We start from the raw sequence: 17,338 nt of genomic DNA, 5'->3' as shown, positions 1-17,338 counted from the left end.
AGCACCTCACATCAACACATGCTAGCATGACACTTGCTGCTGCTGCTGCTGCTCCTGCTGCTAACCCAATGCAGCCAGCAAGGGAGATGGAGCTGCTCCGTTAAAACAAGCAACGCTTGATTTTTCGGGGCAGCAGGTGACCAGAGCCGAGCTGAACACACTGATTGCCAGGTCCACTGGCCAGAAGTTTACATTTGTGTTTTCTTAACAGGCTGCAATTAGTTCAAATAAATACCAAATGTTCTGAAATACTGTATGAAGTGTTTTTATTCTTCAATCAGTTCATATAAACATCTTTGATGTTATAGATGGTATAGAATGTAATAATGTATAGAACATGAAAAAACACATCACAGTTACTTTGCTGAATAACTAATTACTCTTACAACGAGGTAACTGAGTTACTAATTCAATTAGTTTTTGGGAGAAGTAATTTGTAACTCTGCTTACTTTCAAAGAAAAATGACCAATGGTATAAATGGTATAAACAGAATATTAACAAAGGCATTACTTTTATGTTTATATTTAAATGGACCTACACCATTGTATTTGTTCCCTGAGGCCTTCAAACAGTCCACGTAGGCGTCACTGATGGGTCAGAAGGTCAGAGGTCATGGAATCCACTCCCACCAACTGCATGTTGTCACATGTCTGGACATTATACGTCGCAGAGTTTTTTTACGTATAGGTTTACATTGTGCTCTCCTTATGCAGACAGTCTTGAACTTCATACCTATGACATATTTATGCTTATTCGCAGTTGACGTATAACTGGACTGGCACGTTGTACGAGACAGGAGTCCTTATGGTGCAGCTGCTGGTGTACAGCATGGATCCCAACCACCAGGTCGTGGACCGGTACCAGCCTGTGGATCAATTGGCGCCAGGTTTCAAAGAAAGAACAAAAAGTTTTATTTTGAAAGTGTACATTTCAATTTCCATTAGATTGCTCTGAGATTTATTTTCAAAAAACTTTCATTTCTTTTTCTTTTCAGGGCTTGACTCAGATCAGGTTTTGTCATGTGTTGTTTGGATCCGAGCCAGCCCAACCCAATGTGGTGCCCAAGGCAAGATTTCATAGTGGTGCACCCTTCCATTGGAAAGGTACATGCACTTACAAAAGAAACTAAAGAGCATTGTTTGTAACCATTAGCTGTAATTTAACATGTCATCCAGTTCACATGATTAACAAATTAAAATTATAAATGAAATGCACTATAAACACCCTTCCCACTAACTAAAAATACTGCAAATGAGTGAATTAATAATAAAAATGAATTACAAGTCCAAGAATCAACATCATACCTTGTAACCACACATTTTGCACACAGTCACTCTTGAGCTACATTTACACTGTGCTTTTATTTTATTTATTATTTATTATTTATTATTATTTAATGCAATAACTCTTTACAAAAGGACTTTTTTGTTAATATGATGTAATATTAAATTAACTGACCATTTCTTTAAATTTGAATTAATGTGAGTTTTTCCATTTTAACATTAAATAGCAACTGGTTTTAATATAATTATATTTAAGGTGGATATTTTTCTCTCTGATTTGGTGGTTCCCACTGGAGGCCACAGCACCCTCAGCCGGGTCTGGTAAAGACCGCAAACTAACATCAAGCAAAAGTCACAGAAGAGCTTTATAAGGGAGGAAAGGCCGAAGGATGAGACCAGAGAAGGTTCCCAACCTGCCACCAAAAAGAAAACTGTATTTAAAAGAAAATAGCAAAAATCCCAGTCAAATTATGGCTTCAACAGGTGATTTAAATGGGTTGTCTATCAAAGTCATGAAACCTTCAAAGGTGCTTCACCACATTGAGACAAGACTACATGTTTAAAGTATTTCATGCTGACATGCAGAAGATTTCGACTCTTAATGGCTTGCTTTCGTGTATTTCTTTAATTTCTCTGTAAAACTTTAATGTATTTTTTTGATTTCTTGGGGAAGCATTGTGAAATGTCTTGTGTCTGAATGGTGCTCTACAAATAAACTCGCCTTGCCTTTTTGCCTGAAGCGTCACCCTGCCTTCACACTGTGGAGACTCTTCAGAGACAACAGTTCAAATCACCGAGCAAATAGTCAAATAAAGAAACACATTAAAATTGTTGATTTACAGCTTTGTTCTGAACTAAGTTTCTAAGGTTACCTCCTATTTCTTCAGTATGTTCTGGATAAAATAGGCAGGGAATGGAAACAGAAACAACCTCTACACTGGTTGTCTGCAACGTGAGATGAAACTTTTCTAAAAATATTTTCTGATTTCCCTGGCCAGCACTTTCTTGCTGTCTTTTGTTGTACAAATTCTCAAAGCTGTTTGATCACCTCGTTTAAAAAAAGCTTCAAGGGTGATAGTTTCAGTTCAGTTTAGTCATATAAAGACGAACAGTTGATATTAAAACTTTAATTATTCTGTGGCGGTCGCAGAAAGAGGAAACAGACGAGGGATTCAGTGCGAGTGGAGTTTATTTCTTCACACACGCCAGTGTCAGCTGTCATCCCAGGAAGACCCATTGACAGGTTACTTCTGCCTTTACAAACCCTGCCACCAGTGCACATACCTCCCCACATCAGCAGGCCCCGTCCCTTCTAATGTGAGAAATCCCAGCAGCAACACAGACATCACAATTCAAAATAATCCCAAATAATTTGGAAGTGCCCAAAAGTATCTTTTGCCAAATATCCAGCTTCCATTTCCCAAAGAACAGAGCTGAAATCTCAGTACCTCCCTGCTTAACAAATGTTAAATTATTTCAACATTCTTTTAAACCACTTTTTTTTTTGTTTGCCCGGAATTTCCTGTTCTTCCTCTTTGTTTAATGAATCCAAAGAATCTGCCTTTGCCCGTAGAGAGCGAGGTATATCCTGGAGAGTCTTCTAGGGATACACACACACACACACACACACACACACACACACACACACACACACACACACACACACGTAGCCACCCACACCCAAGTACATGAAATGAGGAGAGTAAATTTGGAAAGGAGTAGCAAAAGAATAAAAAGTGCTTGTTATAGTAGACAAGGGACGAGAGGATAATTCAAAAATGTGAACATGCATGTATATTCGCACTTGTACGAGAAGAAGTTATTTGAATTTATTTTGTTTCATTTGAAATTAAGATCTTAAACTATTGTTTGCTTTATTGTAATGTTAAAAAAAACAACACCATTGGAGAAATAACTGTTAGTAGTGACTCTGTCAAAGTCAAAATCTGAGTTTGTTGCAAAGAGTCCAGGTCACATAGGATATATCCAGGATTCCGTTACCTCTCCCAGTGCATCTTTTAAGTGTTTTTTTTTTTTTTTTTTTTTTTTTACCATTCTTGTCTTGATATGACTTTGTTCATTTTCCAGTGAAGAAGACCAAATACTAAATACTAAATAATCCCTTTGGGGAAATCCCTTTTTCCACGTTCACTCATCCTGTATCCAGGATGTGTTGGGCAGGCGCATTCAGGCTCTGTCAGCTGTGGGAATCTAACTGGCAAATTACAGATGAATTGATCAATCTACCAATGATGGTTCTAATGTTGACTGTGAGGGGAGTGGCTCTTGTTCAATGAGAAATGACGACTCAGGAGGAGGAATCCACACAGACAGGTACACCTGCAGATCAGGACAGACGGGCAGATAGAGGAGAGCAGGAGTCTGCAGACAGGTGAAGCAGGAGCTGGGTCCAGGGGTCTGGAAAGGAAGATGTCTGCCCCACTCATCTCTGGACGATTGTGAGTTCATCTGTCTTTATCTAACATTGGGTTTAATCAAGGCCTCATCTGCTCAGATGTTTTGGGGTTTACATTTGGTGATCTGTATTCAATTACTAATGTATGGATTACCGGAGGTAATTGATTACGTTAAGTAATTTTATTAAATTATTAATTTGAGTAAATTGTCATTTAATAAATAATAATCACAGATCATGACTGTGACTCACTAATAACAATCAATTATGATGTAATACACTGATATGGATACTGTGAGGCACAAAGTAATTTATCCATAATCATTTATTAATCGGAATAAACTGCTATTTATTACCTCCGCCAAGGAGGTTATGTAATCGCGTCGGTTTGTTGGTTTGTTGGTTTGTTGGTTGGTTTGTTTAGCAACATTACGGAAAAAGTTATGGACGGATTGCTATGAAACTTTGTGGAAAGGTGGGTCTTGGGCTAACTTAGAATCCATTACATTTTGGTGATGATCCGGATCACTGTCTGGATCCAGGATTTTTTAAAAGGACTCTTTATCATTGAGAGATAGGGAGTCTTTGACATAGTTGGGCAGGCCCGCTGATAGGGGGGGACAAACGGGTCTGTTGTCCCGGGCCCAGGGTTGGGGGGCCAGGGGAGCATCCAGCACCCCACTCACGGCTCCCGACGCAGCATCCAGGCACCGCTCAGCGCCTCCCCACCCCCTGGCCCAACACCGCATGCAGGCACCGTGCCGCACCGCTCCGCACTCCGCACACCGCACCGCTCTGTGCGCCGCACCGCGCCACTCCGATCACCCCCCCCCCCCCCCAAGTCAGACAGTGTAAGTTCTTCAATGACTCTAAGAGATATCAGCTGCTGATCCAGATCACGGAAGTATTCCGGATACCAGGATCCAGAACAGACAAAAACAGAGGGATTCCGGAGTGTCAGTCACTGTGAGGCAACAGATTGAGATATAACAGCTTTCTCCCATACATTGTTTGTATTGGGGAGAAATAAAATGTTGTTTTATTATATGTGGTGTTCTTATTGTTGTTGGTGACTGATTTGAGCTGTGGCAGAGGTCTGCGCTCTCTGAATGCCAAATTCAAGTTTATTAATAATATCAGATAATCAGTTATTTGGGAATGAGTGAATCACAGAGCAATGTGACCATTAAATCAGTGATTAATAAGGTGTCATTGACAGGGTTCGGAGGGTTATTTTAAGATTTTAATCCAGTACAATTACAAGTTACTTGTCAAAAAATGTAATCAGCAACTTATTCTAATTACTTCACATAAAAAGTAACGTACCAGATTATTTTTAGTCAATTTTAGATCACTTCACCAGCAGACATAAACATAAAGACATAGACAAATACAATGTGTTTGTTTGTTTGTTTATTTTATTTCATTCAGTTGTTAAATAAAAAGGTTTCATGTAAATACAGTCACCAAACAAGAATGAAAGGGAGCAAAAAGAAGACAATTCTTATGATGTCTGCCCCTTTATCTCCAAAATCAATTACAAAAAAGTAAAATTAAGAACAACAACAACAAAGAAACATGAAAAACATGTTGTGGATTTTTTGGTGAATCAGAGCCAAAGATGATGAGTCAAGGTGTTGACGCTGCACAAGGAGGATTTATTGAGGATTGCAGAAGAAGCACACACAAATCAGCTGATTGAGAGCAAGGCTGTCGCTCAGGGGAGAATCCAGCTCGACAGGCATGACTTCTGGCCATGTAGCATTCTCATATAGCCAGATCTCACGAGACGAGCAGACGCTGTTTCCAAGTGACTTCAGACAAAAACAGAGCAGCCTTCACACTGTGTTCCTGAGAACTTTGAAAACAAAGCATTATTCCATATCAGTACATACATACACAAATGCACACATATATACACACACACACACACACACACACACACACACACACACACACACACACACACACACACACACACACACACACACACACACACACACACACTTATAATGCAATAAAATAAAATAGCTGCTGGCCAACAGACAGTGACGTACCATTAGTTCCTCAACCACAATTGACTTAGTGCTTTTCCATCCATCCATCCATCCATTTTCTACCGCTTATCCGGGGCCGGGTCGCGGGGGCAGCAGTCTCAGCAGGGATGCCCAGACTTCCCTGTCCCCAGACACTTCCTCCAGCTCCTCTGGGAGGATCCCGAGGCGTTCCCAGGCCAGCCGAGAGACATAGTCTCTCCAGCGTGTCCTGGGTCTTCCCCGGGGTCTCCTCCCAGTGGGACATGCCCGGAACACCTCCCTAGGGAGGCGTCCAGGAGGCATCCTAAACAGATGTCCGAGCCACCTCAGCTGGTTCCTCTCGATGTGGAGGAGTAGCGGCTCTACTCCGAGCTCCTCCCTGGTGACTGAGCTCCTCACCCTATCTCTAAGGGAGCGCCCAGCCACCCTACGGAGGAAGCTCATTTCGGCCGCTTGTATCCGGGATCTTGTCCTTTCGGTCATGACCCAAAGCTCATGACCATAGGTGAGGGTGGGAACGTAGATTGACCGGTAAATCGAGAGCTTCGCCTTTCGGCTCAGCTCCTTCTTCACCACGACGGACCGATACAACGACCGCATCACTGCAGCCGCTGCACCGATCCGCCTGTCAATCTCACGCTCCATCCGTCCCCCACTCGTGAACAAGACCCCAAGATACTTGAACTCCTCCACTTGGGCTAGGGTCTCTCCACCAACCTGGAGGGGGCAAGCCACCTTCCTCCGGTCGAGGACCATGGCCTCGGATTTGGAGGTGCTAATCCTCATCCCTGCCGCTTCACACTCGGCTGCGAACCGCCCCAGTGCATGCTGTAGGTCCGGGTTCGATGAAGCCAACAGGACAACATCATCTGCAAAAAGCAGAGATGAAATCCTGTGGTTCCCGAACCGGAACCCCTCCGGCCCCTGGCTGCACCTAGAAATTCTGTCCATGAAGATTATGAACAGAACCGGTGACAAAGGGCAGCCCTGCCGGAGTCCAACATGCACCGGGAACAGGTCCGACTTACTGCCGGCAATGCGGACCAGACTCCTACTCCGGTCATACAAAGACCGGACGGCCCTTAACAAGGGGCCCCGGACTCCGTATTCCCGGAGCACCCCCCACAAGACACCACGAGGGACACGGTCGAATGCCTTCTCCAAATCCACAAAACACATGTGGACTGGTTGGGCAAACTCCCACGAACCCTCGAGCACCCTATGGAGGGTATAGAGCTGGTCCACTGTTCCACGGCCAGGACGAAAACCGCATTGTTCCTCCTGGATCCGAGGTTCGACTATCGGTCGGATCCTCCTCTCCAGTACCCTGGAATAGACTTTCCCGGGGAGGCTGAGGAGTGTAATCCCCCTATAGTTGGAGCACACCCTCCGGTCCCCCTTTTTAAACAGGGGGACCACCACCCCGGTCTGCCAATCCAGAGGCACCGTCCCCGACAGCCACGCGATGTTGCAGAGACGTGTCAACCAAGACAGTCCCTGCACATCCAGAGACTTAAGGTACTCAGGCCGAATCTCGTCCACCCCCGGTGCCTTGCCACCGAGGAGCTTGCCAACCACCTCAGTGACTTCAGCTTGGGTGATGGACGAGTCCACCTCTGAGACCTCAGCCTCTGCTTCCTCCACGGAAGACGTGGCGACGGGATTGAGGAGGTCCTCGAAGTATTCCTTCCACCGTCCAACAATATCCCCAGTTGAGGTCAGCAGCTCCCCACCTCCACTGTAAACAGTGTTGGCGGAGACCTGCTTTCCCCTCCTGAGGCGCCGGACGGTTTGCCAGAATTTCTTCGAGGCCGACCGATAGTCCTCCTCCATGGCCTCCCCGAACTCCTCCCAGACCCGAGTTTTTGCCTCCACAACTGCTCGGGCTGCAGTTCGCTTGGCCTGCCGGTACCCGTCAGCTGCTTCGGGAGTCCCATGAGCCAGCAAGGCTCGATAGGACTCCTTCTTCAGCTTGACGGCAGCCCTTACTTCCGGTGTCCACCACCGGGTTCGGGGGTTGCCGCCACGACAGGCACCGGAGACCTTACGACCACAGCTCCGAGCAGCTGCTTCGACAATGGAGGTGGAGAACATGGTCCACTCGGACTCAATGTCCCCAGCCTCCCTCGGGACATGAGAGAAGCTCTCCCGGAGGTGGGAGTTGAAAGCCATGCTGACAGAGGGTTCCGCCAGACGTTCCCAGCAGACCCTCACAACACGTTTGGGTCTGCCAAGTCTGTCCGGTTTCCTCCTCCGCCAGCGAATCCAACTCACCACCAGGTGGTGATCGGTCGACAGCTCTGCCCCTCTCTTCACCCGAGTGTCCAAAACACGCGGCCGGAGGTCAGATGACACGACAACAAAGTCGATCATCGACCTCCGACCTAGGGTGTCCTGGTGCCAAGTGCACTTATGGACACCCCTGTGCTCGAACATGGTGTTCGTTATGGACAAACTGTGACTAGCACAGAAGTCCAATAACAGAACACCACTCGGGTTCAGATCGGGGAGGCCGTGCGATCCAATCACCCCCTTCCAGGTCTCACTGTCGCTGCCCACGTGGGCGTTGAAGTCCCCCAGTAGAACAATGGAGTCCCCAGTCGGAGCACTGTCCAGCACCCCTCCCAGGGACTCCAAGAAGGCCGGGTACTCTGCACTGCTGTTCGGCCCGTAAGCCGAGACAACAGTGAGGCACCTATCCCCGACCCGAAGGCGCAGGGATGCAACCCTCTCGTTCACTGGGGTGAACTCCAACACATGGCGGCTGAGCTGTGGGGCTACAAGCAAACCCACACCAGCCCGCCGCCTCTCACTGCGGGCAACGCCAGAGAAGTGGAGAGTCCAGCCCTTCTCGAGAGGTTGGGTTCCAGAGCCCAGGCTATGTGTGGAGGTGAGCCCGACTATATCTAGCCGGTACCTCTCAACCTCCCTCACAAGCTCGGGCTCCTTCCCCGCCAACGAGGTGACATTCCATGTCCCTAGAGCCAGTCTCTGTGTCCGGGGATCGGGTCGCCGGGCACCCTGCCGTCGGCTGCCACCCAATCCACACTGCACCCGGCCCCTACGGTTCCCTCGGTGGGTGGTGAGCCCACCGGAGGTCAGGCCCACGTCGTCCCTTCGGGCTGAGCCCGGCCGGGCCCCGTGGGCAAAGACCCGGCCACCAGGCGCTCGCTTACGAGCCCCAACCCCAGTGCTTTTCACAACAACAAAAAAGAAAAATGACAATCAATTGTAACTAGTATGTTTCATTATATTTTGTGAACATTCTGGATTTAATTAACCTTTTAAATGTTGTGCTTGACCTAGATTCTTAGATTTCTTTCTCCAGCTTGTCCCATAAACTGATTCCTTTTACAGACACACAACGTTCCATCATTTTAGTTCCTTTTAAGTTATATTTGCTTTCTCTTTTTCCAAACCTATTCTGGATGTTAACTGGCAGTGTTTTTGAGTGAGCTTTCAGCATAATTTGTAAAATACTATAATCTACTAAGTCTTGGAATTTCAGCAATTTTAATTGAAGGAATAATGGATTAGTTGGATCTCTGTATCATTTTCTGCTGATTATTCTTATGGCTCTTTTGTAATATGAAAACTGATTAAATATATGTTTTGCAGGCATTTCCCCAGACTTCAGTGCAGTAGGTCAGATGTGGAACGATCATGGTGTTATGTAAAATGTACAATGCTTTGTTATCCAGTGAATCTTTTACTTTGTGTAACATAGCTAATGATTTCAATATTTTTGCCTTTGTATACTAGATATGCGATTTCCAACACAAATTTTCATCCAGAATAACACCCAGAAACTTGGTTTCCCTTACTCTATTGATTTTAATACCATCTATGGTAATTGAAGCACCAGTGTTTCTCCCTCTGTTACTAAATATCATAAAGTTTGTTTTTTCAAGATTCAGTGATCATTTATTTGCATCAAACCATGTTTTTATTCTTTTAAATTCTTCTTTAACCACATTTAACACCTGTGTTAAATCTTCCCCACATTAAAATAATGTTGTATCATCTGCAAACAGAATACATTTGAGCAATTTGGAAACAGAAACACAATCATTGATGTACAAAGTGAAGAGTTTGAGCCCAAGGACCGATCCCTGAGGTACTCCACACGTAATATACTGCAATTTGGAGTTTGAATTATATATCTGCACAAACTGCTTTCTACTATCTAAATAACTTGAAATCCATTTATGGGCCACCCCTCTAATATCATATTTGCTCAGTTTTTTAAGAAGTATGGTATGATCAATAGTATCAAAAGCCTTTTTGAGGTCAACAAAAACACTTGCAAAAACTTGTCTCTTTTCTATTGCGATGCATATTTCTTCAGTTAATTCCTTTAATGCCAATAATGTGGAATGATTGGTTCTAACTCCATACTGACTATTGCTCAAAGTATTGTGTCTGCTTATGAATTTATTCAACCTGATTGCAAACATCCTGACATTGACGACTCTACACACAGAAGACACACAATGCGCTGAAGATTATGAACACATCCAGACCTCTGTGCGCTCAGCCCAAATTACCGGTAATACCAACAATATGACATCCTCTAACCTACTAAGAATCTGACTTTCTTTCTGACTCATCAGCACCATCACTTCAAACTGTGTTCCTCTCGTAGTTCTACAGTACAGCAGCAGCACCAAGAGCCATACTGACAGTGTGAAGAGACATTTATATTATAAACTCAATCTGCTGTGTAACGCACTGCTGTAGTGAGTAGCAGCATTTTGTGTTCAGGTATGCCATGCACAATATTTTTTCAAGAGTTCAGAGTTCATTCATTCCTCAGTGACAGAAGGTAATATGCAGTCTCCAATAAATGCACCATACAGGCTGAAGATATTTTAGAATCAGAATCAGAATCAGAAACGGGTTTATTGCCAAGTACAGAAGCCTATACAAGGAATTAGTTTTGGTGAAGTTGCAAAAGAGACAGACAAAAGAAAGGACCGATTTAAAAAGGCAAAGGTTTAAAATACAAATAGGAGGAATTAAGAGACAAACAAATAACACAAGAGCAATCAAAAAACAATAAATATGGCAACAATTATAGCCTCCGTCAGGTTTTTCTGAGTTCAGCCTGGTGAGGCTGCAGTTCTCAACAACAGGTTACTGACAGGTTAAAGCTCGTGTCTGGAGTTTCCGTTCGTTTCCAACGTATGTATCATTTTTCAACAGAGCTTAAATGTGTCAGTCTGGTTCGATACTACAATATAATATTAGCATAAAGCAATATAAAAATTTATTTATGAGCCCCGCCTTTGTCTCATAGACCCCCATGTTATCCGAAAAAGCGCCGGTCAGCGTCAGCCAATAGAGTTCGAGCTTCCGCATTCTCGTGTTGTCAATCAAAATGTGCACGCAGCCAGAGAGCATTGTCTGCTGAACATCCACCGTAAACAGCTAAACATGGAGGATGCTGTAGGACTCAGAGGCTCTCATTTTCACCCGACAGATAATAGCGTGCGCAATTAAAGGGGCGTGGCTTGGTCGCTCATGAAAGCAGAGGGAGGGCGGAACCTGGAGACGCTGGATTAAAAAAAAACCTCTCTCTCTCAAAACTCCGGACACGAGCTTTAACTGGCTAAAAAAAAAAACTTCACTGTCGGTGTAGGTGGGTATCATACCTGTAGATGTTTCTTCAGGTTTGACGTTGAGTCCCTGGATGTTGGGAGTAATTCAGTTGCTTGATTGACATGTAATAACAGGTTAGTGTACTGACCATAAAGTATTGAAGGATTGAAACATCTAACAACTTGGGGTTAAAATATTGAACTCACAGGCATTTCAATGACTTATAAAGGGTTAATGTACCATGGATGTATAGCTATAACCTTTGTGTTTTAGTTTTGTGTCCGTTTGTGCAGGCCTCTGCTGCTCCGGCGTCGCTCTCTGGGGATCATCCTCATCCTGCTGGTGGTCGGAATAACCATTCAGACCGTTGACGTCGAACCTTCTAGGTGAAGTCAAAACACCGTCACTGTCTGTTGCTGCTCCTTTATAAGCTGATTATGCAGTTCTTATCAAGCTCCAAAGGTCTGACACAACTGGCAGAAGAAAATGTTTTTCAACAGAACCTTTGAACTGTGGGCGATATGGTGGAGCAGTGGTTAGTGTTCTCATCTCACAGGTCTGGGTTCAAATAGATGCCGGACCATTCTGTGTGGAGTTTGCTTGTTCTCCCCGTCTGTGTGTGGGTTTCCTCCGTGTTCTGGACTGGAAAGCCAAGATACATTGGTAACACAGCGATGCAAACTGGCCAGCACAATTTGTTGTGCTTTTTCAGTTTGTATAAAGTGTTGTGCTTGAATGCTCTTAACCTTGCACATCCAAAAAGTCACAGTGATGTATTTCTGGTGACCTAAAAAAATATTGGGTAAAAAGAAAAAACAACTTGATTGACTTTTTGTGAAAATAGTGTTTGCTGTGTTATAGTTAAAATATTTTTGACTGTTGACTGTTACAGTGCCCTCTTGAAGCGTTTCGTTCTCGACTGGAGTTCTGCACTGAAATACTTCTGGAGAAACAAAAACCCCACAGAGCCTCGTCTCCAGAATGAGGGATCTCCTCCACGGGTTCAGCAGAACTTCACACCCAAACAGGAAAAAGAGCTAACAGGGAGTCCTCCTCCTGCTCATGGGTTCCAGCTAAAAGACGGCTTCGCAGATTACAAAAGTCAAAATGAAGAAGCTGGAAGGCTCAAGAAAGCCTGCCAACCGAAATCTCACATAGTTTTTTTGAAGACACACAAAACAGCGAGCAGCACGATCCAAAACATCCTGTACCGGTATGGTGAAAGCAGAGGGCTGACCTTCGCCTTGCCCCGAAACAAGCACAACCAGCTGTCTTACCCCAGATATTTTGACACGCATTTTGTGAATGGGGTCGAAAGCAAATTGTTTTTGACTTTTGACATTCTGTGCAACCACATGAGGTTCAGAAAACCCGAGGTAAGTTTCTACATAAATTGATTCCCGTTCATTTTTCATCATTGCCACATGTGTATGACAAAGAATTATCTGTCAAAGTAAACATAACATGTGTGATTTCACTAAAAATGAGTAACTGATTAGTTAGTAGTTAACTCTTTTGAAAGGAGTAGAGTTACATTGCTAGTTCCTCACAAAGCATCTCTTCTGTAGCCATTGTCCAGCTTGGTTATGCCTGTCTTATTATTTTTGCTCATTGCTGGCGACCAGAGGACCTGAACACGAGACATTAAAAGCAGACTTTGAAACCCGGGAAATTAGTTTAACAGGCAGAGGTGAAGACAGGACCAAAACCACATGAACCATATGAGCAAAGATGGCAGATGAAACACTGGCAAACACATGATTCAGGACAGAAAACATATATATAAACTGATGGCGGTGACAAGTTGTTTGATATATCAAAACTGTACTATGGTCCATGCGACTGTGGATTAGTGGGGAGAGCAGTCGTCTTACTATCGAGAGGTTGTTGCTTCGATTCCTGTCTCCCCCTGTCTGCATGTTGCAGCCCCTAGCTATGGATAAAATAGCTCCACTGCCTTGTGCTCATCATGGGAGTGACAAAGGCTAAGGGAAGCCCCCCCCCCCCCCACATAAAAAATCCAGAGTGGAGCCCTGAAGGTGGTTGGTCTTGGCTTGGTTTTGTGGCACGTACTGGCAACTCCTGTAGCCAAGTTGGTACCAACCGTATGGGGCTGTCCCTTCTGTTGGACATTACCAGTGAGGCTGAGAAGGGGGATCTGTCGACTGGGTATCTCAGTTCCTCCATAACTTCGCTCTGGCTTGTCCATGAGCTCTCAAGACTAGGGATGGGTACCGAATTTCGGTAATTTTTTGGTACCGACCGAATTCCCGCTGAAGTACCGAGTATCGATTCACGGGAAATCCGTCGGTACCACATTTCGGTACCTGAACGCACCTTTTTTTTTTTTTTTTTTTGAGCCTGAACGCACCTTGACATTATGCATCGGCAAGAGCGGAGGACACGGTGACGCGGTTACGTGGGTTCAAAATCTTCGGAGTATTTTGACTCGCAGACCGGGATCAAATATATAATATACCGGGAGAGCGGCCGGAATAGACCCCACTGGCCTGGAACACACCGGCCGTTCGGGAAACCTCCCGATGGCCACCCCATAGACATATGGGCCACCCCGCCCCTGTTCGGAGTTGTTCGCGGGAGGAACAAGCCGCTTCTGCGGCTTCTGCGATGGTCGCTCCCGCTGCATGTCACTTCCTAAACAATGCTCTGCGCATGCGCGGCTCGAAACAAGAGCGCGCATCGAGGCGGCGACTCGACATGATATGTCATCACGCAAAAGCGGTCCCACGTGGCTTTTGATTGGCATTATGACTGCCCAATTACGAGTTGGAACCATACAATTCAGATCCTCCAGTATACCTTTGAGTGTTTACTGTAGAGGTGCCTGGTGCTGCTAATGTGAAACATTTTATACAGTTATTTATTCTGAAAGTTGTTTGTTACTGTACAGGCAGCAGGTGCAAATGTGAAACATTTCATACAGCTATTTATTTTGAGTCTGTTTTTATTATGTTATTTATTATTGTTATTTATTTAATTTTTTTACTTTATCCCCACACACATTTTTCTCAAGTTCTATGTTGGAGTTATTTCAGTTGATGTTATTGAAGCATAAATGTTGAAAATTCCGAAGTTTTGACTATTTTTTTAAATATACAAAATAACTTTAATTACCAAATGCATATTCCCCCCCCCCCCCCCCCCCAAAAAAAAAAAAAAAAAAAGTATCGAAAACAGGTACCGAAAAATACCGGTATCGATTCGCAGGTACCGAGTATCTTTATCGTATCGATTCAGATGTGAAAGGTACCCATCCCTACTCAAGACTGACGGAGCCAACAAAACTGTGGTCTGCTCTTTTTGCAGTAGATTCCATTTTATTCCTGTTGGAAGTGTTAGAAAGCTCAGTATGTTTAGTAGCAATGACACTGTGCACTTTCAGAAACCAAACAATCAGCAAACCAAGAAATCTATCATTCTGTAAGGTCCCATACCTTTTTTCAACGAAATTTTCAAATCACGTAGCACATTTAAATATAGATCTATGTTTTGATATTCTTTCAAATTCTCTTTTTTGAAAACACAGGTTGCCACAGAGACATGGGTGACAGCACTCAATAATGATAAAGACAGTGTGCTTGAAACTGTGCAAGCAGTGTAATGTTGTACATTTAAAGGTGTAATACAATATTTTGATTTCCGGGTGGATCACCTAAATAATTGGTGGGTCTGTTTGTCAATCATTCTGACGAGCTGCTTTCGTAAGGCGGTTCTCCGTGCTTGCGCCCAATCAGCTTCTCCCTTTTGCGCATGCGCATTCAGAGTGTTTATGTAGCCGGTGAGCTTCTGAGCTCGTACTTACCGATGGCGAGTCTGACATAATGAAACTGTCGCTGTTTCGGCAAAAAAAAAGCTTTATTTACGAGTGAGGCGGATCGCAGAAACTGTACAGAGCCGTGCACGCCGGAGAAGAGGAGATCGCGCTCGTACACTTCCGCGTTTTCTGGGAGAAGCAGGAGAGCCGGGCGGATGGTCTGGCGCATGCGCGTTGTTCAAAAAGTGAGTAACAGACGTGGGGCTTCATCTTTTCGAGAAAATGTTGTATTATACCTTTAAAGTGACGTCCATTTAGCATTGAAAGGAAACCTATTTATAGTAATTGTATGGACTCTAAACACAGAGATATGGGTCACACTGAAAGCTGCAGGGGTGTGTTTACACACACGGTTGACAGTGGATCCATGGATGACCAACAATGTACAACATTAAGAGCATACAGTGACGCATACAACAATATTTACAAAGCTAATCCACCCGATGAGGTGACAAGAAATACACAAACCTTTCTGCCCAAAATCCAGGTTTGGCAAAGTGTAGTTGTGTATTTGAGACATGTATGACACAAAGGAACTTTATTTTCATTCATTTTTGCTTCTTGATTTCTGTTCCAGGTGAAAAAACTGATGCCCCAAGATTCGTTCTACTTTTCTATTCTGAGAAATCCTGTGGCGATGATGGAGTCCATGTATATCTACTATAAGGGCCTTGGAGTCTTCATCAAGACCAAATCCCTGGAGGACTTTCTAGACAATGGCCAGAATTACGTATCGTTGTTGAACAACTATGCTCACAACAACCTTGCATTTGACTTTGGCTTTGACAACACTGCCACAGCTGACACCCCAGACCTGGAGACGATAGTTAATGAAGTGATCACTGGCATAGAACAGGATTTCCACCTTATTCTTATCACTGAATACTTTGACGAGTCCATGATCTTGCTGAAGCACGCTCTCTGCTGGTCCCTACAGGATGTTGTTTCCTTCAAGCTCAACAGTCGCCATGACCAAAGTCGTAAGTCTATGTCACAGATAACTGCTGAGAAAATCAAGAGGTGGAATGTTTTAGACTGGAGGATTTATGAACACTTTAACGCCACCTTCTGGCACAAAGTGAGGAGTCTGGTTGGGGAAGAGGAGATGAAGCGGGAAGTGTCTCAGCTGAAGGAGCTACAAGCCAAGTTAACAAGCATCTGTTTGGAAGGTGGAGAGGCTGTCAACCCAAGACTGATAAGAGACGAGGCAGTGATGCCTTTCCAGTCGGGAACGGCAGTCATTCAGGGCTATAACCTCAACCGAAACCTCGACATACAGACCAAAACAAAGTGTCAGAGACTGATAATGCCTGAGTTGCAGCACACAAAGCTTTTGTATGAAAAGCAGTTTCCAGAAACTGGTTTGAAAGTAGTGAACAAAAGGAGGAGATAGAACTGAAGACTGACTTCATCAAGTCTCATGATGGATATCATATTAAAGTGTGAGACCTCAGATCATCACAAAACTCCGCTTAACCCCAAAAATTCTACTTAATATCCAAACAACAAGTCAAAGACAGACTATGAGACAGAATCTCTTTCACCATCCAGACAAGCAGTTGTGCAATTTCATAGTGCTGTTGCTGGTTTTGTGTTTGTCCCTGAGTAAGTGTTTGGTATTCCCTCATTTTACCTGATGTCATGATTGACTTGTTTTGGTTTCAGGCCATGTCTTGTTTCTCGCTCTCTCCTCTTCTCCCCTTATGATCTTTCATTAGCTGAGCCTCCCTCCATAGGACTGTCAGTTCATTTGTCCTGATTGAGATGTGCTCGATCTGTGTCTCTTTTCACCATTATTGGAGTTCAGGTTGGACATTACTTTTGGTCATTGTGTCAAAAAACTTTTGTGTTTGGATTTATTTTTCATTAAAGGTCTCCATTTGGAATCATCTGTCTGCATCTTGGATCTTTTTGACAACACTCATCCCTTTCAAGAAGGAGACAGGGAAGAGTGTAGGCACAGAATGTGAATGTCCTGCTGCTGAGTTGTTGACCTCTCACATCTCCTGGTGTAGTGCCCTGTCTCCTGGCACCTTCTCTCGTTCTCGATGTTCTGGGAGACACAAAAACGTCTGGCTCCTTCCTGAGAAACTTCAATGGGCTGCAGATATCACCTCATGAGACACAGTGGCGAACCATGCATTTCACACTAAGGCCTTCAGAACA

At 44.3% G+C, this 17,338-nt stretch overlaps 1 protein-coding gene across 1 annotated transcript; it reads left to right on the top strand.

The window, feature by feature from the left end:
* Positions 1 to 591: 591 nt before the first annotated feature.
* On the top strand, positions 592 to 16,565 carry LOC115400040 (galactose-3-O-sulfotransferase 2-like). Its single transcript, XM_030107692.1, has 5 exons — positions 592 to 603; positions 761 to 858; positions 11,631 to 11,723; positions 12,230 to 12,713; positions 15,750 to 16,565. The coding sequence occupies exons 1-5, from the start codon at positions 592 to 594 to the stop codon at positions 16,563 to 16,565; spliced, it is 1,503 nt and encodes a 500-aa protein (XP_029963552.1).
* Positions 16,566 to 17,338: the final 773 nt, after the last annotated feature.

This window comes from Salarias fasciatus, chromosome 14, assembly GCF_902148845.1.
Source record: "Salarias fasciatus chromosome 14, fSalaFa1.1, whole genome shotgun sequence".
Lineage (NCBI taxonomy): Eukaryota > Metazoa > Chordata > Actinopteri > Blenniiformes > Blenniidae > Salarias > Salarias fasciatus.
The sequence above is the reverse complement of the archived record's forward strand: the minus strand, read 5'-3'. Positions and strand labels throughout refer to the sequence as shown.